The sequence below is a fragment of the Urocitellus parryii genome, chromosome 2 (assembly GCF_045843805.1).
Source record: "Urocitellus parryii isolate mUroPar1 chromosome 2, mUroPar1.hap1, whole genome shotgun sequence".
NCBI classification, from domain to species: Eukaryota; Metazoa; Chordata; class Mammalia; order Rodentia; family Sciuridae; genus Urocitellus; species Urocitellus parryii.
In genome coordinates, this window is record NC_135532.1 from 197,890,724 (window position 1) to 197,918,051 (window position 27,328).

Consider the following 27,328-nt stretch of genomic DNA (forward strand, 5'->3'; position numbering starts at 1 on the left):
ACAGGTGTGCACCCCCATGCCTGGCCCACCCCCCAATATACACACTTTTCTGATATCCAAATGAAGACGGAAAAGTACTATATAGTTTACTGGTTTCATAAATTTGAAAAAGTGAAGTAAATGGTTAAAGAGAATAGAATGATCACAATGAATGAGATTCCTTAGATTCTTCAACTATTCAGACTTCACATCCTGCTCTTCACCTTTCAGAGGTCACATACATAGGAGCATCCATTCCTTGTGTGAATAATGATGCTGCTGTCATTTAGTATTACTTTGTGCATTTCTTACTTCCTCCTATGGAATTTGTTGACTATGGGAAGACTACAATTTTGGAGGGTTCATATAATACTTGAAACCCCAAAATCACTCTCAATTATTCCAAATCTGATGACCAAAGTAGGCAATGAAGTGAGCCAGTTATTACCTAGTGTGATCACAAAATAATCAAAGTGGACTTCTTAATTGCATTGTAGAGCAACTGTAAAAGCAATTCTAAGAGAAGCTAAAGGAAGGAAAGAGGGAGAAAGGGAAGGGACAGAGGGAGAAAGGGAGGAAGGATAGAATTTGATTCTTTTTTATTGATTAAACAGTTAAGAGGAAGGGTAAGAGGTTGTTCTTCACAGAGAGAAAAACACATGTTTTATGTTAGAAATATAAAATTCTTCCAATGGCACCACGGGTCCATTAACCTCACCTCCTTCTTTGTCACCACCGGCAATCTAGATCATTCTACATTTTTAGTCAGCATGTTAAACAAAAGGATCATATTAGTGAAACCATGTATTTTTCCATATTAATTGTCTTTCCTTGTTTTACAAAGCCTTCTATAATCCTATGATGGCATTAAATATTTCTACATTGCAATATTTTTTTCCATCTCATTATACTCAAAGCTTCTGACACTTTTCCACCAGTGATACTGTTGGTCATAATTCATATAAGTAGTACACTAACTTCATCATATAACTCAGGTATGTTTATAGAAATTTTAAGCTTTATTATATCTTGTATTACCAAAGTAGATTTAATTTCGATTGTAGGTAATTACAGGAACTCATACTTGATTCAACATACAAGTTGCATAGAACATCTGAACTATAAAAAAAATAAAACTATACATTGAAAATATTCTAGAAACATCTATAAACATTTTAAGAAATTTTGAACTTCTAAGTACCACTTCCCCATATTTTCTGTTTTTTATCATAATAATTTTTTTTTACTCTTTAGGGAACTCTTGATTTGCAAATGAAATACTATTAATTTTAGAACTAATTGTTTATCAAGACAATATTCACATAATTCAGAAAAGAATGATCATATTTTTCACCAGCAAATAGAGAATATTTTAAAAGTTTGTTAAAAAAAATATCAAGGTCCTATGCTGCTAAACTGGGGAAATAAGATTTCTTATATTGGGGGTAGAAGGGGTCATAACTGTGCAAGTGAGGAGAGGAAAACTATAGCCTAAAAAATGGCTCTTCAAGTAAATGGTGAGACAAGACATCCACTTTCAGTCACTTAACCTGTCAACTTGCCAGAACTGTCACATCAGCATTCCAGGAAAACCAGGAAGGCTGATCACATCCCATTATCTCATTTTTTAAAGAAAGATTGCATGAAGATGCCAATCAGAAAAAGGGAAAAGGAAAAATTTTTTGCAACCCAGGAACCAATGTACTGATGCTGAAGGGTTGCTTAGTTAACGGAATTTTAATATGCAACTGCAATGTTTCTTAATAACATTAATTACACGCTTAGTAAGGCACCATCCTAACTCATTAGTGCCTTCTTTTTGTTGTATTTTATCTCCTACTAGCAGAATGAGGAATATGTGATTGGCCTGTTACCATTAATGTTGCTTAATCTTTTTATGGCACTATTTAAAGCTGCTTGCATAAACATTTTCTAGGCAAGTATTACCTATGTATGCATATGTGTGTATCAATTAACTGTGCCAACATTTGGCATGCCCCTACCACATGTAAGTGTTATGCTAGAGCTAGAAGCAGCAGAAAGATTAATACAACAACATATTTGCAAATAAAGAACGAATCATTTTGTAGGATAGAAGAAAATAGCATCACCAATAAATCTTGGAAGCAATATTTGCCAGATAGCCTAATGTGCATTCATATATATTTTAACTCAAAATTTAATTTAATTTGCTAGTTTATATATTTTTAATGAATATAATTATGTACTAGTCCCTTGAGTAACCTTTAATATGTTTAAGTAAGTAGTGCAGTAATTTAAATGTCATGCATGTAAGACTTAGGTGTAATACATATCACAATATATTTTATAGGATATGAAAACATACATATCATAGTGTTTCTTGCTGTCTACAAATTACAATAACGTATAAAAATGAAACTTTTGACCTTTTTTAAAGGCATGACTCAGATGTTCATGTGTTTTATTCTGTCTATATCCAGTGAAATCTCTTAATTCTCATCTCATTGGACAGTTTCAGGCCACAAAATTTACATTATTACAATATTCAAAACTTATAGTACTCTAGGTACCAAGTTAAAATATTTAGTTTCTATTTTAATCCTATGTGGAGAGATTCTAAAATTAATGAGATTTAAACTTTTTGATGTTTGGTTTAAGATAATGTAGCCAATATATTTTGCTCTATTTTCCTCTAGTTATTATAAGAAAAGAAATAAATAATATGGAAAAGCTACTGTAAGCCAAAACAACAAACTGTATGGTATCCCTGCCAAACAGGTTCAAGTCGGGAGGAGAAAGAGGAAGCAAGGTGAACATCAGCATAAACAGCCTCCATTCTCTATCACTAGTCATGTCACTATAATTTCCTGTCACATTGCAAAAGCTAGTCATTTGATCCTTTAATCATGATTTTGAAAATAAGAGACATGACTACGTAGAAAACCAGCTAAAATTTAGAAGAAAGGAAGGTGAACTTAAAGAAAGAAAAAGCCAAGCGTCCTGTGGTGGGCAGAATTCTAAGGTGACCCACATGACTTCCGCTTGCTGGAGTTACTCTCATGATCATGTTATGTTACAAAAGAGATTCTGAAGATATAACTGAGAGTACAAATCAGTTGACCCGAAGACAGGAAGATGAGTCAGTTGGGCCTAACTTAATCCTATGAGATTTTTAAATAAGTAGATTTTCTCGAGTACCAAAAGGGAAGCAATACAAAATTAACACATAAGAATTCAAGAAACCATTGCCAACTTTGAAGGCCCTGTAAGCCATATAGGAAGGCTGAAGAATGACTTCTCAAAACTGTGGGTGACACTGCCTTGCAGCCAAGGAATTGGGGTCTTCAGTCTACAACTGCAAGGAACTTAAGTCTGCCATCAACACAAACAAAATTTGAAGTGTTTTTTTTTTTTTTTTTTTTTTTTTTCCGGAGAGTTTCTAGAGAAGAGCTTAACTGGGTATATATTTTGATTTTCACCTGTTGAGACCCTAAGCAACCCCCCCCCCCCTTTTACCTGTCTGTTCTTTGTATCTATAGAATTTTGACTTAATTAATGGATGTTGTTTTATTTTTTTATTTTTAAAGAGAGAGCGAGCAAGCGAGAGAGAATCTTAAGCCATCTTCATTATGAACAAAGGAATATAAAGGGAAGATGAGGAGGTAGTTTCATGTGGGAAAGCAGAGAGCTCAAAACCTAACAAAGATTATTGTTTATCAGCAGAGTCAATAAAACACTAAGAAGAAATTGATTTTATTTTTTTCATAAAGGAACCAATCTAGATGCTCTTCAATAGATGAATGGATAAAGAAACTGTGGTATATGTACACAATAGAATATTACTATAAAAGAAAATAAAATTATGGCATTTGCACATAAATGGATGGAGTTGTAGAATATCATGCTAAGCGAAGTAAGCCAATCCCCCAAAACTAAAGGCCAAATGTTCTCTTTGATAAGTGGATGCTAATCCATAATGGGGAGTTGGGCACAGGATGCGTGGAGGAACTCTGGATTGGGCAAAGGCAGGGAAGAGAGAAGAGGGAGCATGAAGATTTGAAGAAATGATGCAGTGAGACCAGCATCATTATACTAGGTCATGATTGCATCAATGGTGTGACCCTACTTCATGTACAACCAGAGAAGCATTCTGCTGTCATATATAACTGATTAGAACAAATAAGCTTAAAAATTAAGAAAAAAAAAGAGAGAGATTTAAGATTGCATTCCAAGCAAGGGCTAGCAAATGACCCTCATACTTTCCTCTTTCTCTTCTCTAAACATGCAAACTGTAGTCTTCTGCACTCAACTAGATAATTACCAGATAAGGATTCAATAGGATCTATGCAAAACAAAATAAATATATATATTACTGAACTACTTATTTAATTAAAGAGAAAAAAGGAAAAATAATTAATCCAAGAGAAATGACCAGTACCTTCTAGGAATTATCAAAGAAACACAGACATACTTTAGAATAGTTGACCATATTTTAAAGGAAAGTACATACAATGAAGTTTTTCTTCTACAAAAGCAACAAACAAATTCATAAAAGGGGTAAATGGATTAAGTGACACATGAGATAAGAAAGGTATGTAAGGGCTCAGCAAGGAAATGGGGGAAGAAAGAGAAAAACAATAAATTATTTTAGTAAGAAGAAATATGTGATGATTATAATTTAAAAAGGAAGGTGAAAACTGACATTAAAATTCACACATATGAAATAAAATTCTTACCTTTGAAATTATTACAGCATAGTCATTAAACATGGAATGTAAACAAAGGAAAGCCAATAAACAAAGTATGTCTGAAGAAAGTAAGTGAAAGAAAAATATTCAAAGATAAAACAGAAGGAAACATCCTTGAAGGATTAACTTAATTATGATCCTATAGATTCGGGGAGATTTTGGTGTCCCAGGAATATCTGATGAAGGTTGATTATCATCAACATGTAATCCAGAAAATATATTTGAGGGATCACATGGGTATTCATATGTAAAGAGATATCCCAACCAAGAGGGAATTGTTGTGGAAGTACCTTTCAATTCCAAAACAAGAGAATATGTCATCCAGTTTTGAGAAACAAAAAAAGAAAGAAAGAAATGTGTGTTTCAATAATTCTTACCTAACCTTCCCTATAGAGACAATGGACAGATGCTGTCAAGCACATAAGGCTAAAACTGGCCCAGCAGAAGTAATCTAAAATTGTTTTTCACTTTAAAAATAAGTATTAGTTTAAGATATCTTGAACATTTCACATAGTGGAAACTCTATTAGAATATGCATTTTTACCCATAATTTTGTAAAAATATATGGGGCTATGAAAAACATGATATTTATTTAGTAATAGTTAATCAGGACTCTGTATAAAGTAGCTAATTAGTGCCAGGTGCAAGAAACATCAAGAACTTGAAGGAAAGAAAAGATTACCCCAGGTTATGAGGTACAGTTTGTCCAACAAAGAATGAATGCAAGGAATAAAATTCTAGGTCTCCTTCCAAAACACACTCAGAACACCTTTTACAAACAATACATCTCAGCATGCTGCATAATAACCATGCTTTTTTTTTACTTGAAAGTAACTGTATTTTTTCCACTTCTAATATAAATTACATTTAGCACATTATAGTTTCCAAATTTCAAGGTAGGGTGGGATATGAAGGTGTCAAAAATATCTGTCACCTTGTACCTTAGTAATAACTGATTTATAATTTGTCTTGAATTATTATTTTATTCACTAATTTTTATTGTTGTTGTATTTCTTGGTGGCCTCAGGAATAAAATAAGTTAGAACATGCTATTCCAAAACTGCCTCAACTCATAAAATAGATCTTTCTAAAATGAGAATATGTTTACTTTTGTGCTTAAGCAGTTAAAACATTGAAAAACTATGTCCCTATAGATGTCTGTTTTGACTAGTGGCAGATTCTATAAAATCATAATCGAAAAATGTGGAATTTTGCCAAGAACATGATTTTTTCAATATTTATGAAATTTTCTGTGACCAATTATATTCTACTATCAAAAAGAACATACTTTTATGTCACTGAATTGGGAAAAAAGTTTTTTCATAAAGTTGTGTACTGTCAGTTTGTTTGTGATATTTCAAACACGTTTCACCTGATATGCTCAGCTTTTGGTCTCTCTACTTGAGGCAATCAGCAGATAGCATATGGTGTACAAGATATAAAATGAGGCAGGGCTCAGCGTCACAAGTAAGGCAGCTGGTCGATTTGACAGTTCTTTTCCAAATTACTCATCATGTTTTGAGTTGCTGCTAGGAAAAAATGTGTTGCCCATCTCCAAAATAGATGTTCTTTTTTATTTTTAAGCTTGGGAAAGGCTTCCAATAGGAAAATAAGACAGATGGGTATAGGAAGCAAGATATTTATCCTTATTTAGACCATGTTTTTTTTCTTGTCAGTTCCTTCATTGGAAGAGTTTTCCACATAAACAAAAGAACATTTCAACATTCTTAGTTAACTATGCCCTGCAATGCATTTGTGCTTTTCTTATAAGGAATGTCTTTGAAATAGTAAAAATGGCTTTTTAATTGTCAAAGTGGCATTGGTCTAGAATTTTGGAAAACAATAAATACAGAGGTTGAATTAAAGGGCTCTTTAGGAGATGTTGGTAACATTACAGATGAATAATGCAATCTGGAAAATATTGGTTTCCATTGGCAAGTGTATAATGGACTGATTTCAGCAATTTTTTTTCCACATTGGGGATTCTCTTAATCAAGTTTTATAGAATCTCCAAAGTAGAGTCTGGAAGGTGTTTGTGGATTGCACTAAGTTGCAAATTCTTTAACTCATAAGAGTCATCCATTTGAACAAACTCCCAGTTGGGGTTTTTAAAAGATTTCTAAGTGGGACTTTCCATAGACCATCAGGAAGTTTCATCTAGTGTAATGCCATGATGATTTTCCCAATTTGTAAGAATTCCAGAATCTGCAATGATTTCTAATTTTCTTTGGAAAGCTTTGCCCTCTCTGCATTTTCTCTAAGCTTTATGTGCTGGGTACAATTTTTTTCACCAAACATATTGGAATTAAAAACTAGCTTCTGTTCACAGTCTATAGTGTCTACAGAATATTCTTACTATCACCTGAAAGTTTAAAAACTTTCTTCTGAGTCCACTAACAATAACAGTTCAAATACCTATAGTTCCTAAACTTAAATTAATGTAAGAATTTGATAGAAAAAAACAGACTAATTTCCCAATTATCAGTCTCTTTTTTAGTAATTCAATAAAAAATGTATCTAAAATTCAGTTTCCAAAATTAATAGTAGTTGTCAAGTATAAAGTATAGTTCTTCATATTTCTGAAAATTGTTATAAGTCATTCGAGATAGATTTATGAAATGACAGACTTTCCCAAGTAAAATGCAATGTGTCAAGAAGCTATTCTTTATTTCCAGTCCAATGGGAATTTAAGAATCATTTCAAACAAGAATAAAAAATGGAAATAACTTTTAAAAGGACTTGTAGGTGACAGATAAATCCCTATACTCTGTGTACATCACATTGTTTTCATCAATGTACTGTTTTCTTTGCTTAAATGTTTAAAATACATAAAAAATTATTAAAATATTGTTTTATGTTCTGGAAATGTTTGATATAAATTAACTGGTAACAATATAGCAGACTCAGGATTTGCTGTATAAAAATCTATAATTTATATGTGATATTTTTCTATTCATTTGAGGTCATGATCTTATAATTAAAATTGATGCCTAAGCCTAATCAAATTGAATTTTGAGGTACTTATTGCCAACCTTTCAATTGACAAATTTTCACATTTAATCATGTATCTTTATATATTTATTATAAAATCCATAAGTTTAATATTTTAAAATAATGCCTAATTAAAGTTGTAAATTTATATTGCTTAGTTATCAAGAATTCCAAAAAAGTTCAAATTGCTTTAATCCTTGTCAATTAATGTTATATTTACATTTACTCTCATTCATTCCTTAAATTTGTTATATATAAATGATTCTGCTTTTGCTTTTGTTTCGTTGGTCTGTTTTGAGATATGATCTCACTAATCTTGTCCAAGCTGTCCTTGAACTTATAATCCTCCTGCCTCAAGTCTCCCCCAATAGCTGCTATTTTAGACATGTACCACCACACCTGACTTGTATAAATCTCTTCACTTATATTTTATTATACAACAAGAATAAATAATGAAATACTTTCTTGGACACATAAATAAGTCTGTCCCTGGACCAGAAAACGTTTTCACAGATGCTGAGACCAGGAAATTGGAGAGAGTGGTCATGGAGCCTGCTGTCAGCTTGTTCTCTGTCTTTCTCTGTTATCTGAATTTTTCCTTTCTCTTCCATATTTTAGATACTATTCCTTTGACAACCAAGTTATCATTCATAGGATTTCTTTCAAACACAAGAAAATGAATATTAAATATTATAACAATATAGTCCACAATTTTCAAATAATATGAATGTTCCTAGAAAAAAAATAGTCTGGTACTTTATTTTTCAAATAACTTTAAGTCATAACCATATTTCAATATATCAAAATGCAAAATAATGTCTCAGAAACAAGGAATACATTAGCCAGTATTGGCATACAGAACACTTTTCAAATACATAATCAATTATAAGCTCAATCCAGTCTTGCAGCAACTTTGATAAGCCAATATTATTTTGTCCGTTTTATAGAAGAGATGATGAAAGTTTCAGTTATTCAAGAGCTAACATAAGAAAGTACTGATCAGAAATGGCATATCAGAAATTCAGATTGGGACATGAAAGTTCTATTTACGATATTTGCTATTAATGAAACAACATACTATGTGATAATAAAGTCTGTGACTGTTTCAAAGAAAGGTAGGGGGAGGGTTATGAATTTGGATCAATATATATCAATGTGAGCAATATAAAGATATTAAGGAAAGTTTTAAAGCTAGCTGGAAAAATTTAAAATTCCTAAAAACGAAAATAATTTGTTATTTCTTAGTATATTAATGAAGCAATATGTAGAATTGATCCATTCATTCATTCAGCCATGTACACATCCATCTGTTAATTTACTTATCACACAATTACCAATATTTCGTTTATTTAAATGTATTTTTTATTTTGTTAAACTAAACTTCAAATCTGACACAAAAAGATTAGTAAATCAATGAATTTGAAAATATTTTATCAACCACATGCTCATGAATAATTACTACCTAAATCTCTGCAAGCGTAAGCTCTTACTTCAATTTTGCAAAGCCAAATGAAGAATGAGATATGTTAAAAACACAAACGTTAACTTTTCATGCCAAAAACCACTGCTCTCTTTTCCTTATACACTAAGGGTCACAATCTATTCACAATAAGTTAAAGCGTTCTACTTAATTTTGTTTATATATAGGCATGCAGATAACAGGTGTGTAGCAGGTAAAAATACTCCTAAAGAACTGGGAGTCTGTGTAGGTTAAAATAAAATAAGTGATGAAAGTAATAGAATTGCTTAATTGATCTTATAAAATCTTATAATCTTTTGTCTTAACCAATACCAAGCATAAATAGTAATTGATTCTTTTATACATACAAGGAAAGGAAAGAATTCTATTTTGCTCCTTAAGAAAAGTTAGCATTTTATACCAAAAATCATTCATTTATACATTTATATGAAAACTGACACCTACACAATGCTTTGCAGCAAAAGTCGTTACAAAAAAATGGTTTTTCAAAGTGACAAAAAAGTCAGAAGAATTTCTATAGTAGACAGTCCCTCCAGTAATACTTGAATATGGGTGAATAATAATATTTCTGTCAAATTCTACTATGCATGAATTATGAAGCATTGCAAAAAGCCATGCTAAATGGATAAAAGGATGGCTACTTACCGACAGGGCGAGCTGTAGACATTACAATGGTGTGGTGAGAACATAAAAAGGAAATTTAAAAAAAAAGAAAGAAAAAAAAATTATCAGAATGCATGATCATGATGTGTAATGTTACAGTTAAGTATGGACAATAGAGTGATTTCTAGTCTCATAACTTATGAACAAGGATGTCTGAGTTTGAAAGAAACTGAAAGTTTATAAATATGATCCCAAGAAAAATATCATTTTGGCTCTCAGGACTAATGATCAGCAACTTTTATTATTTCAGGTAGTTTCATCACCATTACTTACTACAGTTATTAGGTCAAAGACCTTGAGTTCAACAGCCAAGTGCTATCCCAAAGTTAAGAACCTGCTGAATATAACCATTCAAGTCACAGACTAGCAAATGTCATGTCAATAAAAGAAGGCCTCACTGTCTGATTTAAATAGCAATTGGATTTTAAGCATGGTTAGTCAGAACCATTACAAGGACTACAGAAAAGCCCCTGACGCTGCTTTTCAGTCAGTAATAAGTTAAGATCACATCACTTTTCATCCGTGGACAGGGTGGATGAAAATATAACAAATAGGTTGGAACATCCTTAGAGATTTCAACTCAGTAGCTCCCTAACTACAGTTAAGCTTTTTTCTTCTTTTGGCAGAGGCCAAGAAACAATGACTGACAAGTTGATTCTTGTTCACACTGTGAATGGCTTTCAAACTGATGCGCCAACAAATTATTATTTTTTTTATTATATCATAACTTTCAATCACTAAAATCAGTAGTAATAGGCTTCCCTTGTTATTAATGCACAAAAATTGTAAGAGAGATACATGGGCTTAATAACATTTTCTTTAAACAGAATAATGTCAAATCTGTTAAGATAGTAAACCATTTTATATAAAATAGAGGTGAATATTTTAAAACATGCTGTCCCATTATCCAGAGAAGAAGAAATATATTTAGCGGCATTTGAACTTTATGAAATCTTACATTGAAAAATATAAGCTTTTTCAACAAAAATTCCTTTCACTTATATCCAAATGGATATAGCCCTCCTGCATAATAACATGTCTCTAGAACAATGTAAGTATTTTGCTGCTAATCACTTTGGGCAAGGTAAGATAGATGCAGCATTAAAAGCATATTTGTATATTCAAAACAGATCCATCATAATACTTAGCCTTGAGTAATCTCTAAAATAAAGTATAATACTTATGTGCATTATAACACATATACTACATATGTATAGTTGCCTCTATATAGTCTATTATAGAAATGGTATTCATGAGAGGCAACAGAAAGAAAAATAAGCTGACAGTAGTAGCAGTGTTAACATTCTGGCTTAGACAAACTCTTAGGTCTCATAGCATAAGGTCAGTTTGCTACATGAAAAGAAAAACTGAAGTTACCCTGAAGTATTTTTCCTTTTTCTTTTTCTTTTTCTTTTTCTTTTTCTTTGTAAGGGGGTATGGAGCAGAACACAAAAATATCCAGAGTAAGACAACAGACTAATATAAAGTCATGCTTCATTCTAACTGATGATATTTCTCCTAATTTTGTCAATGTCTAGTAGAAAAGGAACTTTCTTTCAATTTACTATTTTAATTGCCACCTCAAGCTGGATTTCAGATATGTTTCTTTAAGGAATGAAAAGGTATTTTTTTTGAAGATCTTTTTTTTTTTTAATTTTTAGTTGCAGATGGACACAATACCTTTGTTTTATTTACTTATGCAGGGCAGAGGATCAAATTCAGTGCCCCACATATGTGAGACAAGCACTCTACCACTGACCCACAACCCTAGCCCTGAAACGGTATTTTGAATCTATAATATTAAAGAGAGAAAAAGAAGAAACCATGATAAAAAAAAATCATGTTCAAATAAATAAAACACATCTCTTTTTCACTGAAGTCTAGAATAACTCCAAAAAACTTAAGGCTTCATTGCCTTAGAGGAAATGTAATTTTTTACAACGAGATCTTTATTTATGCAAAGCCAATGAAGCAATTGAAAAATAGAGGAAAATTATGTTTCCAAATATGCAGTTTGTATGAAGTCATTTTTAAGCCATTTTAAAAAATGCTCCTAGATAATGAGATATTTGATTAGACTGTATATGCTAGGCGATATGTTGTTGACTAACTTTGTTTCTTACTAATTTTACATTTGCCAAGTCAGCAAAGGGAGTTATTTTGATGGTAATCTCCATTTTACTCCACTTTATTTTTGTCATGTTTCTGAAATGAAAAACAACTGAAGAGATCTGTTTCAGATATTGATTGTAAAACTGCCTTAAATATTCACCAGTTGGCTAAAATGAACATAATGATACAATTTTAGTAGAAACATCATAATAAAACTTCTTTATTGCATAGAAAATTATTCATGTGAAAAAAATCAGCAGGTGGATGTTTTCAAAATCAGCAAATTAAACTAAACTGTGTCCCTGCATTAAATGGACATGGCCTCTTGGGTCAGTTGACCCTGTTTTAATAAAACAATCTGGAGAAAGGTTGAACATCTCATTTATGTGCATAGAAAAAGCACAGGAAAAAAAATGTTGTAGACAATTTTTTTCCTTATTAACCTCTTAGCTTGAGAAATCCCAACTGCTTTTCCTAATGGTAAAAATGTTGTTAAATAATATTTTACTCTACATTACATTGTATTATGGAGAGTTGTTTTTCCTTTAACGTGATTTTGAGGTTTCAGTTTTAGATGAGCAATAAATTCATACACACACAACAAACATTCTAATTCATCTACAAGCTCCAGATTAGAGGAGAAACTATTTAAGGGTTTCTGATTTAAAAAAAAAAAAAAACATTTTAGAACTAAACAATGCTTTCTACTTGTAAGTTAGTTTCAGACATCCATGCATGTGGAGCATGCTTTGTTAAATAAAATGTTAAACCTGAAACTTCAACAAATTATAAAAACAATTAGGTGAGAAAGACCTTTAAGCAAACAGAACACTTCATGTCTCATTCATCCAAGCATTGAACTATAAAAGGAACCCTGCTGCTTTTACAAACAAACAACTCCTTACATTTTCACACCACTTGTTTAGTCAGCAAATATTTTTTGAATAGAACATTTCTAGTGGGTTGTTTATTTTTTTCCCCATTCACTTCAGAAACACACACACACAAACACAAACTTTGGAGATAATTTGTTTTTGCGAAGATAAATTTTGTTTTTTGTGAACAGCTTCCTATTTAAAAACAATCATATATAAAATCATCTACAGAGTGTGTAGGTTAAATAAAGAGTTTTCATTTTTTTTGCATGATTTATTAGATTTTGATCAGATATAATGAGTGTATAATTTGATTCATATATGATCACAGTCCTTTATGATCTATTACCTGTAAGAAGTGAAAATATTTTTAAGTAGCTTTATTGATTTTGTCTAAATGTGTTTTTCATCTAAGAAAACACTAGATTGTGTGCAGGAGAAAGCACTGGATCAAGTGAAAAAGGAATGGAGCAATTGAGACGTGCAAAAGCACTGTATTTTCAAGGTATGCAGAATGCCTGTCTCCCAGGAGACAACTGGAGTCAAATGAGTTTTGTGTGATTTGAAGCTTACATTGCAGGTTTGGCAAAAATCTTTTTTCTTACAAGATGGAGGAGCAACCTCAGTATCTCTGATGCATTTGTTATACCTCCAAACTCCTCCAAACCCTTCTGCTCATCTTACAAAAATTTCTGAGGGCAAAGCTGCATATGGGTAGAAGTACAACTAAATAGGTTGAGAGGAATCTGACAGGTGTGAATGAACACTTGCAGCCAACAGGAAAAAAAATGAGAAGAGGAGGAAGGAAGGATGAGAGGAGGAGGCACAAGTAGTGTGAAAGAAAGGTTTGAGAATGAACAGAAGAGCTTTTCCGTGTGTTTAGATCCCTATGAAAGTGAACAGTGTGGTGATAATGTCTGTTTGGAGAAGCTAAGTGTTCACTGTCAAGACTTCACTTAGTACCTGGGACATATTTTACCTCTTGGGACAACTTGCTCCACCAGGAAGCCAGTTTATTCATTATAATTTGCTGTGGGCTTAGTAATGCTTTCCTTCAAGTGTAAGCAATTCCAGTAAATCTATAAATGAACATTATTTCATGATTAAGAAAGTGTGCAAATGAACATTATTCCATGATTAAGAAAGTGTGCAATGCTTATAAATGAAAAAGAGCAACTACTGCAATTACTTAAGCCAATGAATTTCACATATCACTCTCTAAATCAGATTATCAGGAAGCTGGAGCTTTTCCATTACCCTTTGTTCACCTTTGGAAGTATGATTAGTTTTTTATTCAGATTGCTTTTTTGAATGCTAAAATAAAAAAGAATTTCTAAACAATATTCTACTAGTATAAAGTGACAAACTGGTGAACAGAAAACAGGAGTACTTTTGAAACAGATGCCATTTAAAAGCATAAGTAGTTGAGACCAAATGACTGGTTTATATCCTTTCTAAGATTAACTTTTAGGCCAAAAACTGTCAACTTTCATCCATGTTCTATTTTATTAAATAAAAATGAATGCCTTTAGATGATCATTATTTGCACCCAAATTTAGAAATAATTTTATTTCAATTAATGATAGAGAGGGCATGCAATGTAGACATCTAATGTAATAATAAAAGTAGAATTTATCATTTTGCTTGTGAGTTCACTTACCAAAAATAAAATATTAGTCTTCCGATTCAGTTATATCTGACACCTTAAGTCTCTTACCTCGGACAGTGAGGGTAGCGGAGGCTTCCACTTTTCCCACCCGATTCTCAGCAATACACATATAGGTACCTTCATCTGTACTCAAGGCCTTCTTAATTCTCAGAGTGTAATCATCTTTGATGTCATACCTGTGTGAAATAGGAGCTGGCCTTATTAAATAGCACTGGTTGATAGAAAACAACATTAAGTATTCATCTTCATTTTTTTCTTTTTATGCTATATTGTACCTAAAGCCAAACACACACTTATTATTTAGTCATAAAAGTACAATCATTCACATTATGGTTTTACTAAAATGATCATTAATTTCACACCTGATCTCTAGCTGCTTATCAGTCATTTATGTTTTAATGTTTATAACTTATGTACATATATGTACAATACATATGTATATACAACATTTATGCTTGTGTGTAACTCTTGCTACTTTAAAACTCTCAAAGGCACCTTTCTTTGGTAGTTCTTCACTAGAAAGGAAAATTGTACAAATTTCAGTTTCTCGGTCAGTTATATTTTATTATTTTGTAAGTAACATTGTATTCAATTATCTAATCTATTTTTTAGGCAGAGCATGACACTAGCTTGTTGGTAAATTGAAAAAAAATGGGTATTACTTTTAAAAATGAAGAGGGGTCATAATTTCTTTTAAGTTAACCACAGGAACTGTTAAAATATTAAGACTTGAAATGGTTTTTAGAAACGTACATCCTCAGCTCAATCATATGCATTCATTGTCTGGTTTCCATTTTTAAAATCTGTACACTAACAGATTGGTTCAAAAATTTTAAAATTTTAACATGAATTTGTGTGAGGCAAGTTGCATAAAACACACACTTCTTAAATTCTAAAAAATTTAAATTGCATAAACAATGTAACAAAGCCATTCGCTTTCTACTCTTTTCATATCTGATGTTTACTCATGATTTTCACTATTTTTTTCAACTCATAATTTTGCAGTAGCTTCTGCTAAGTCACATTGTCTCTCTTTCTCATACATTCCACAATTGGATTCATGTTTCCAAAATATTATTTTAATTGATTCTGTCTGCTAGAAACTAGCTGTGATATTTTATTGTTTTTAGGAAAAAAGCAAAATATTTTAGGCTAGCATTTAAAGCTACCATAATGGGATATATTGAACTTCTACCTTTAGCTAAGAGAACAACAGCTTAACTTTATTAGAGGTTAAAATAAACACTAATAATAGCTCTATTTTATTGACTTTGGCATGACAAAATGCAACATCTACGTACCATTTATGCCAAATAAACCTAACTACTCATGCTACTCTATTCTTTAATTATGGTGTTTAGTCTTCTCTGCATATTTTGCCTTACAGTTTTGTTTATTTACTATGTCACAAGTCGTTAGAAAAGACTCATGTGCGGTCTTATTTAAAGTGTTATATAGGAATACCAGGAAATTACAATCAGTCATTCTTTGAAACTCATTGATACATGAATGATTCTGCATGTACACTGTTATTGTTGTCCATTATGATCAAGGCAGAGACCTTGTCTGTTTCACTCAGTATGATGTCCATACTCCCAAACATTGCATTGATATTTAACATCCAGTAGCATGACCAAGGGATTGAGACCACAGACTAAGTAGCAAAATGCCAGATTTTAATCATGGACTTGGCCTTTTTCTATGGTTGTCATAGTGGACAAAATACTAAAATCTCTGGGTCACAATATCCTCATTAACTAAATCGCACTAATATCTGTCTCAATGAGTAAGGGCTTTAAATGGTGTATGAAATATAAAGTACTTCAAACTGGAACAGTGAATTCACACTTTATGTCAGGTGGTTAGTACACCTATCCAGAGATCAAGAAATACCAATTGAAAACATAGTAAAGACCTTCCTTGCTTCCTGCTAATTTAAAGTCCAACTAACTATGAATGACTTCAAGGCTGGTAATTTGCCATACTTTCCTATTAGGGCTTTTGTATGTTCTATGTTTGTAGTTCAGGACAAATACTAACCTCAGATACATAAAAGAGACATAATACAGAGAAACCTTTTCTGATTAATTTTGTCAATAAAAATATAACAACAATGATTTTGATGATGGCTTCAGAAAATTTGTTGGTGATAAAATGTCCAGGAAAAACAATCCTCCTACAATTATCCAATGTTCTGCATGACATGTTTCAATATTTAAACAATGAATAAAAACAATGTATTTTGCAGGCATTTCCCATTCACATAAAAACAAAAACACCTGCATTCCTGACTATAGTTTTGCAATTGGTTGTTAGTGTGTTTTTCAGGAAGTCTCTTTGCTGTTCTATAGCTGAGTTTTCTCAAAAAGTTTTAAAAGAGAGGGGGTCAATGTGATGATCTGTAAGGTTTTTTCTAGATCAAAAAGCATGTGGAATCACAATTCTAAGTTAATACAAGATACTTGCACATTATCTTCTTGAAAAAAACAATTGTATTATTGCTTCACAGTATAAAAAGATACACATTGTTCAGAGTACTCTCAAAGCAATCTTCTGAACCTGGAGTCCTCATTTCATTGATGAGGAAATTGATAGTTCAGTTAAATGACTTGTTTAATGTCCTTTGGTTACTAGAGAGAAAAGGCAGAATTCCAACCCTGACTCTGAGCATTCCATTATTCCCATTCCATGTGTACCTGTTCCCTGTGGATTTTTAATTTTTTATGTCTTTTAACTTCTCTAGAAAAGCATAAAATATTTACTATGTTACCATGTGAGGTTTTGATACATGTATACATTTAAAGCAGGTTAAATACATTTAGCTCTCTGAAGTATGCACTACATAAATATTTCTTAAAGTCATCATTTAATTTATAAATACATATAGAAGACATGTTAAGACATAACTAAAAGTATAATATCACATTCAAAAAATATTTAGTTATAGTTTTGACAAAATTTTATTTCATATGAGAGAAATTCACTACACAGGTACAGCATGAAAGATAAATACAACTTGGAATCTCTTGGCTTACTAAGAAAAAGGCTACCTTCAAAATATAGAAAATACACTGAAACCTAAAATAACTCTGTAATCTGACTTTCTGAGATATTAACCCCCCCCCCTTTTTTTTCTGGTACCAGAGATTGAACCCAGGGACTCTTAACCACTGAGTCACATTCCAAACTCCCCCCACCCCCCACCATTTTTTATTTTGAGACAGAATCTTGCCAAGTTGCTTACAGCCTTGCTAAATTGCAGAAAGTGCTCCTCAAATTTGCAATCCCCCTGCCTTAGGTTTCTGAGTTGCTGGGATTTCACCTGTGTTCTATCATGCCAGGCTGAGATTTTTAAAATTGTTTTAAGGAGGATGAAAACAAGAATAAGAATACAAACACTGAATTTCTTATTTTAAAGTTAGTTTTTATTTCTTTATGAAATGTATTATGATCAGAGACACAAGTTACTGTGTATTCTCTGCTACAATAACAATTCCCCTTGAGAAATATTAAAAATAAAATATTGCTTGGGATGAATACAACATATTAATCTTAGCTAATAAAAAATCTATATTTCAAAGATATTGTGTTTTTATAGGCAAATATTCTAATATTGGAGAACAGGTTTTCAGACACAGATTGTAAAGAAGGAGGAGGAGGAGGAAGAGGAGGAGGAGGAGGAGGAGGAGGAGGAGGAGGAGGAGGATCTGGTAGTATGAAGATATTTGTTATAAAATTTACAGATGAAGAGAACTTTTGCACCCACGTATGAAAACCATTCCTGAAAGACAGGAAGATTTTGGAGTTGAAAGAAGTTTGGGAGTAATTATTTATTTGTTTGTTTATGGTACTACAATGAACCAGTGGTACTTTACCACTGAACTATATTCCCAGCCCTTTTTATTTCTCCTCTTTCTTTCTTTCTTTCTTTCTTTCTTTCTTTCTTTCTTTCTTTCTCTCTCTCTCTCTCTCTCTCTCTCTCTCTCTCTCTCTCTCTCTCTCTCTCTCTCTTTCTTTCTTTCGACAGGATCTCACTAAGTTGTCTAAGCTGGCCTCAGTCTTCTGAGTCACTGAGATTCTGAGATTCTAGGCATGTACCATTGTGCCTGGCTTGTGTTATGATTTTAAATGATCTTCCACATCATAATGCCTGGTGTAATTCACAGGAATTAATAGATGCTCATTCACAATTATCTCATTTTAATTTCCCCATGATGATCATAAGAATTTGAGAAGGTTATAATGAAGACTTAAATATTTTACTTAAGCAATAAACAAATCACATAGCCTACACTCAAGACATTGCATCAGAAGTTGGAGTACCTGCCTTCATAGACTGTAGAGCCTAGTGAAAAGATCTTCAGTCATAAGGATGGTGTCTGCCTTCACAGGTCTAGGCCAGAGGATAATTACCAATTAGTGCACATTTCCCCAGCTACAAGGTCTGGTGTGCACATATGTCCTGTCTTTCCCCAATTACAAATAACTGCTACAATACACTAGTCCTGTTACACAGGATTGTTGCAATTTAAAGCAGAAGACAGAAACAAACTTTGAAAACTCTCCAACTTTGGGAGGTTCAGAATCTTTTATTCTTGTAACTTTTTTATGTGCCATATGTATACGTGTACATACCATAATTTGATCAATGTTAGTCTCTAGTAGCTTCCCTTAAATTACCTTTTCTCACCGGATCTTTGTAGGAGAAAACATTGCAACCATAATCAGCATTATGAATTTATATTGACATACTTTGAGTATGTATAAAGTGATTAACTCTTCAAAGAGACATTAAATTTTACCTTCTGTAACCATCCATCAACATTTTAATCCTATCTTCAACATGCCATCAATCAACCAGTGTTCCAGCTTATTTGTATGCTGAATGGCCTATTCCATCTTTGAACATTTGGAAATATTAGATAATCTTCTGTACATGATAACAGAAAACATTTCTTTCAAAAGTTTCTACTATTCATATTACACTTGTGCCAAAAGAACAGTGCACTCTCATGTGCAAGACCACCTTTTAAAATTTAGGTTCCTTGTGAATTATCTTAACTGTAGGTCAAGTATTCCTAACAATGACCCATATGCTATAAGAGCAATTATGTAATCTGAGCATTTTTTGGTGAATTAAGAGCATCAACACAAATTCATTAACTGACAAATCTACATCTGTGATGTCTCTGCAACTTTTCATTTGTCACTTATAATAAAACCTATTTATTTATGGTCTTTAAGGCTTTAAACAGGTTCTTGTCCACCTCTTCAACTTCATGTTTATAACCTGTTTATAACCACATGGCTCTTTTTTTCCCTTGTTTGACACCCAGTCAGATGCCACTATGTCTTTCTATTACTGCTGTAAATTCATGGAATTTTTTTCCCTATACATTTTCATCACTCAATCTTTTTTATCATCAGGATAACCCAATCATCATTTCATCAGAGATGTAAAGTACTATCTGTCCACCACACCTATTATTTTAAAAATTAGTTTGATTTCCTTATATTCTGTTTTATAATTTACAAAAATACAAATTTATTTTGGGTGTGTGTTTTGGCCAAGTAAAATTTAGATACCATTGAAAAATCTGACATTTTCACATGCAAATTTGAATTTTTAGATCCAGGTGTTTCTTACTCTAAAGTGAAAGATAATTCTGCTTTCTCAGTTTTATACAACTTTAGTACAATTGTACAACCTATGACTGGCAACACTACTTGTTGCTGCTTTTCACACACTTGAACCACTGTGCCAGTCTCCAGTCTCAACCCTGACAATACCCACAACAAACCCAGTAGACTCAAACACATCACAGTGCCATCATGAGCCCTGAGAGTCTCACAGCGGTGATCATATACTGCTTATCTGCAAAAGCTTAAGGAATATGAGGACTGGTTTTAAAGAAATATGTCTTCATTTCAAAACTTACAAAGGAAATATGTGGCTAATTAACTAATTTCACATTTAGGCATCAAGGCAAAACATGACAAAGTTTCTTTCCCAAGCCCACACATGGAGGCAGTTAAATTTAGAAGAAAAATCTCACACGAGTATCTATTACTCTTCTCCTCTTTCTCTAATTGGGTTGGGTTATCCCTGAGGAAAAAAAAAAAAAAGCTGCTACCTAAAATTACATATTTGACAAGCAATCAGGTCTCAAATATTTCCTCAGGTCCAAGTCAAATAAATGTAGATTTATTTCCCTTATTTCACTCTGGGTAAATTGGTACGTGCTTAATTGTAATCTCATTTGTGCTTTATATCATTACTTTGGGTAATTGGAAAGATATTCATTATTGCCCTGAAAGAAAATATTGACAGAGGGATATGAAAAGTTATAGGTAATAATTCCCCTTCCATTTAGAGAGATCTTTACAGTAAACAACAACATGATTCCATAATAACAAATAACTTTACAAAAGAAAGTCATACTGTTATATATATACATATATATATATATATATATATATATATATATATATACACACACACACACACACACACACACACACACACATACATATATACATATGAATATATATATATATATATATATATATATATTACTCTGTGGGTGTGGATTGGATAAGTGTGTCCATATGTACTGGTGACTTTGTGTTCAGGGTTTCTGAAGCTCCAGAAACTCTTTACCAACATTTCTCTCAATATTATTCTAAAATAAACGGTAACCCTAGGAGGTTGACAAATATTTTTACTAATCTGTACATGCCTTAACATGAGTCTTAATATGATTTATTTATTTAACATTATTTATTTATTTAACACAAGTATTAATCAGAGGCACTTAAATTTTGCTCTCCATTGCTTTTGGCTGCCTTTAAACAGTCCAGAATAGATTTGAAGTAACAAAAGCAGACTCTGGTTTAATACAGCTACATTATGGCATGGTTTAAATTTGTATGTGATCAACATGTAGGAAGCTATGCTGACTTTAATTAAAAACAAGAAAAAAAGAAGCAGATGAAAAAAAAAACATTTCTGATGAGGCAATTCTACTAGAAATGGGGTAATTTTCATTGTGAAATCTGCCAGTCGTGGACTTCTATAAATGCAGTCATTGTTGCCAGGTTTGATTAATGACAGTTGTACAATCATGTGTTGACAGTCTACACCATAGAGATACCTTATTTTTTCTGATATGAAACACTGCTGAAAAATGCAACCCAATCAGATTTGGCCCCTGGACAACATGTGCTATCATCACTGTACCGTGAATTGAGATTGATTGGTAACCAGCTGTGACAAAGTGGGGAAAGAAGCTCTGTTTTTATGTGGGTTTTTATTTCCCCAGTTAAAAAAAAGAACAGAAAGAAAAGGAAATCGAATTGTGTCAAAATCATTACCATCTGTTCAGCTAAATAATAAACAAAACAAAGTAAATCTATTTTAATACTTAAAACAACAGTTTGTATGCAAGTTTCTGTTTTGTGTGTGATCTTATATTTGATGAATAAATCTAAAAGTGCCTCCAAAGAGAAATATTAGTATTCATTGTTTCAAGAAACAAAGCGCTTCATTATAAAATCATTTCCAACTTTAAATAATTTAAACAAAAGAAACTCTTTTATTTCTTTTTCGTAAAGAAAATTGTTTGCATACTAGGGGGGGGAATAATTTCTATAAATATAAATTTGCTATGAAAATATCAAGAAAGACCCCCAAAATGGGCAAAATTTTATAACATAACCACATTTTATTCATTACTCATACTTTGAAATTCCCAAGCTATGTTAAGCCTGGAGGGTACAAACTTCTCATGACTTTCTTGCTTTTATAAATATAATTCAGATAATTAGGTACTCCCAAGCTTTCCACAATGGGAGCAGAATTTGGTAAGGAGAGAAAAAAAAAAGAAGGAATACAAACTAAATTTTCTATTACTAACTGGACTTTTGCCATACTCAGTCCAAACCTGTGCACCTAATCATCTTGTTTGAATTACATGAGGACTCTATAAAATCTCCTAGATGGCAATTCTCTTTTCAAAAGCACCTTTGTTTTCCATGGAAGGAAATTTATTTTCTCAACCTTTTTAGTTTTTGAAAGCGTCTACTACTTCTTATTATAAGATTCCTGGCTCGAATTCCTGAGCAAATGTTTTGCATTAGCACTTAAAAATTTTATTATGCATCTGCTTTATTAAACATTAAGTTGGCCAATAGTAAAAAGTATGAATTGAATAAGGAAACATTTAATGTCTATGCAAGTAAATGTTTCTTTACATTTGGGGAGATCCAAAGGTTTGTTTTCAATTTTCAAAATACTTCTACTGAATCCAAACAACAAAAGATCATCCTAGACCTTTCATACTCTTTCAGGAAACAAAAGTCTAATAATAGGTCTCCCATAATTCCACAATTTCAAGGATAATTTCATTATAGAGCTTCATATAAAAATGTTGCAAAGTCTATTGCTTTTCTTTCAACACAAGTATTGTTTGATAGATAGATAGATATAGATATAGATATTGATATCTATATATCTCACTTATTCAGCTTATGGAATCATTCATTGATTATTAAAACACACTAATGAGCAAAATTCCACTGTGCCGTGTTACGGATCTTTAGATACAGTCATTTAGAACTTGGTAATAGTGTTTTTCAATTGTTAAAAAGGACCATTTTAATAACTTAAATTTTTAATCATGGCTTCATCTACAAAATACAAATATTCAAATATTCCTGGAGAAAGTTAAATATTGTGTCACTTTTACTCTTAAAAGCACCAAATAGAAAAGGTTACTTAATTTTCCTAAAACAATCTGTTCATGATTTTTTTTTTTTACAAAAACCTTCGGAGACAACATTTTAATCTGTTATTAAATTTGTGTAAGAGTACTTATAGCTACCTAAATCCTATATGATATTTTTCTAATCTTTAATATTTAAAGTGTACCCTAAAGACAAGTTCTTAAAACACATCTGAGGCATGAGACTTCAAAATGAGCACAATAGCCCTTTCGTATGCTGGCCAAAACCTGAGTAGTTTTCTATACTTCATAGCAAACCCTGGTTGCCTTTTCTCTTTCTATCTACAGTTACAGTGAAGGCTAATGTCTACAGTTTGGGTGAGCAAATATTCACCTATTCATTTGGGAATCAGGTCTCAGGCAATTTCTAGATAAGACATCTAAGAGAAGTATAAGTATATATATCCTCAATTTTTAAAAAAATGATAATTGCCTTTATATTCATTGGGAGGAAAATGAAGACTAGACTTGCAGGGAATTGTAAGAGGCAAGGTCATCCCTAAGTGAACTTGCTTTTCTCTTCTGGAAACTATACAGAAAGCCCAAGGAATTAAAAATATCATAGCATTCTTTCCCATCTGAATTAGCCAAACAATACTTTCACCTCTTGTGAGTTTCTATAATGCTACCCTTGTCTACTCTAGTGTCCAGGGGACTCCCTCCCTATCAGACTAGCCCACAGGTGTGAAACCCCTGAACAGTAATACTTCCTCATCCACAGTTTCTGAAGTTCCAGTTATGGTCAGCCTCAATCTGAAAATATTAATGCTTCTCTTGAACCTTTTGAAGAGACCACATTACTGAGGAGGAGGGTGAGTCATATTAGTACTTTCCCTTTAGCACAGCTGAAAGAAACAAGGCATTTTCCAATGAAAAAGCTAAATGAAAACAAATTTTAAAAGACATTTAAAAATATCCATAATAGGATAACAATAGTTGACTTAACAAAGTATAGATTTCTGCTAACAAATACTTAGGCCAAACGGACCAGACCTTGAACCACTGTCAGCCATGCTGGGTCCTGACCCCTGAGCACTGGAGCCTCCCTCTGGAGCTTGAACAGTTGAACAAATTCACAACTGGGTCACTGCACCCTGCTTACCCTAAACCCAAATTTCTTAGCATTTTAAACAGTGCAGGCTGTAGCTATCTTCTGAGTAACCCCATCTTCTAATCTTATAGCAGACACGGAGGGCTCCTCCAGAGACACGTTTTCTTGGTAAATTTGAGGCAAATTTGTAAAGATCACATCCTGTTGTCCTTTGTTACTATATAGGTTCCCATTTACTGTCACCTTATTCGCTTATTTCTCACATCCTATGCAATGTGATTCATCTCATCTAATTTAACCTCTTACAAAATTTTTCTGAATACCTCCACAAATAAACACCTGTTCCCTGATTGCCAAAAAACAAAACAAAACTCTTCTTTATCCTCTGTGTTCTCAGATATTTATCCCTTATTCCTTAAATAAAATCTCACTTTTCCCTAATTGGACTTCTGGCCTAAGGGTGGAAGACAAAGGAAGAGAAGAGACCTCTCACTTACAGACCTTCACAGAATAGTAACTCAATAAAAAACTCATTCTCTTAAAAATCAATAAAGTAACAAAGTAAAACAAAACACAGTCTGATTCCATTGAATCTCAGATCATTCAATTTACAAATGGAATCTAGAATTTCTTCCTCCTTAACTTAATTATGGGATAATTAATAGTCCCTACTTCACAAGGCTGTTACAAATATGGTGAAAAAATGCAAATATATCACACTTAAGAAGAGCAAGTTGGAACAAATAAAGTCAGGAAGCAGGTTCCATTTTCATCCCATTTAGGAATAATTATCTTATTGGCTTAATTTCTTTAAAGATAATTTGGTTTTACAATAAGACTAGAAATTGCAATATCAGATTGCAAAAAGTGACTGTGTCTCACAGTTCAGCTAGAAATTAACTACAAGTCCTATTAGAAAAGGGCTTTAGGGATTAAGTCTACAGGAATCCACAGAGCTCACAGCCTAGACCAGAAGTTTTTCCATAGACAGACCCCATATACTTCCTGTGGTGGGAATGAACATGTGCAATCAGGGATTACAAGTTTGGGGTAAATTGGGTTTTGGAATGTGCAGGTGGCCTTTCTGCCTTTGTTGGACAAATTCCAAGAAGCCTCCTTCACTAGTGTTCAAACTCAGCATTTGCTGAGCTATGTGAGGGTTCCATATTATCAGAGGGAGATTTAGACTAGGTTATGCTCTAGAAGATTGAAAAGGCTCTCTCCTCTCTGCCAACATAAACTTCTGTATGAAATGTGATTATGGTGCCATTTAGAAATTTAGCCCTGTTTCCTAGGGGCACTTCTGATCATTAAATGTGACACAGATCTCATGGGTTGGTAGATCTACTTGAAAATGAAGGTTTAAAAACTTACCTAATTGAGGTATTCTTAACTGGTTTCAACAATTCAGCAATTATTTAATGAGCAAGACATACAAAGAAAAATCACTTGCCTTATATATTCTAGAAAATATGCAAAAGTGTACATTCTTCTCAGGTCATTAGTGAACCAAAGGGCCTGTTTTTTCTGTTAAATGATGAAATTTTTGTGTCTAATCCAATCATTACATTATCCATCTCACTTTTGTATAACCTTCATATTAGAAGCAATAAGGAAAGACTACTATCATGAAAATGCATTCCTTGGAAATATATTTTATTATTTTATCTTAACATTAAAAATAAAAACACAAGATGTAAGATGACAGTTAAGTAATGCCCTGATCCTCAGGGTTTCTCAACCCTGGCACATTTGAGGACAGATTGTCCTTGCTGTGGGGGTTGTCCTGTGCATAGTAGGATATTTAGCACCAGTTTTGTTCCTACCCACTAGATGCAAGGAACCAATCAAACTTGTCTCCAGATGTTGTCAAATGTCTCTTGGGGAATAAGAAAAGCAAAATTTCCCTCAGTAGATAAACCACTCTATGTAAATGGCTAACTAATGAATACCATGTGTCAGACATAGTGCTAAATATTTAGTATGAAGATCAATACACAAAGGGTGTTAAGAGGGTAGAAAAATAGACAATTGAAATAATGATGAGCTCAACACTGTTTTTTCTTAATAATATGGGAATACAAACCAATAGATTAAAAAAGCAGCAACCTTTTAATAAAACATGGAATGAAGGGCTTTCCAGAACCCAAGTGGGAAATGAGCACAAGCTTTTAACAGAGAGATAGACTAGAGGTTTTAAGTTTTCCCTTACATGAGTCTGTACACCTTGAGCATGGTCTCTAAATTTCAGTTTCTTCCGCTGCAAAAAGAGAGGATTCAAGCCTGACAGGCACATGCCTGTAATCCTAGAAATTCAGGAGGCTGCAAGTTTAAGGACATCCTCAGCAATTTAGCCAGACCCTCAGCAGCTTAGCAAGACCCTGTCTCAAAATAAAAAAAAAAAAAGTGTTGGGGATGTAGCTCAGTGGTTAAGCACTCCTGGGATCAATCTCTGGTAACAAAAATAAAAAATAAAAAAAAATGTGGGAATTGATTCATACTTCAAGACTGCTGGAAACATTAATTATAAACTATGTATCCACCTAGCACAAAATCTGTGTCCTTAAAAATTATAGTTTTGTTATTAATTTTAAGAATACACATTCCATTAGGTATAAATTGGTAAGTATACTCCCTAGGAAAGTGGGCTTGAATATGTGGTGTTTGTATTCAAATCTTCACCACTTAAAATTGTCCCCCAGATTCTCTGTCTGTAAAATCCAGATGGTAATAACTCCTACTCCATGAGGCAAAGATGGAGATCAAATGAGTTAACTGCATGTAAGCTTACTCATAAACATTAGCTGTCACTCTCATAGTTGATAAATTTTAAGATTACATTTTTTACATTTTAACATTTCTAGAATTAGAAATCAACTTACCACAGCCTGCACGTCATTGATGATTTGGTCATTCTTTAACCTCTTTAACTGAGAGAAAAAGTTTTTGGATCTCAATCAATTGTATCTTTCAGTTTATAAACTATCACTATATG

At 32.6% G+C, this 27,328-nt stretch overlaps 1 protein-coding gene across 1 annotated transcript in view; it reads right to left on the reverse strand.

Moving 5' to 3' along the window:
- Window positions 1-27,328, reverse strand: part of Robo2 (roundabout guidance receptor 2) — a 510,793-nt gene that overhangs the window by 118,204 nt on the left and 365,261 nt on the right. The window contains exons 5-6 of the mRNA XM_077795545.1: window positions 14,548-14,675; window positions 9,826-9,837 (exon numbers count right to left, since the gene is read on the reverse strand). Coding sequence (XP_077651671.1) covers window positions 9,826-9,837; window positions 14,548-14,675 — 140 coding nt within the window. The remainder of the gene's footprint in view (window positions 1-9,825; window positions 9,838-14,547; window positions 14,676-27,328) is intronic.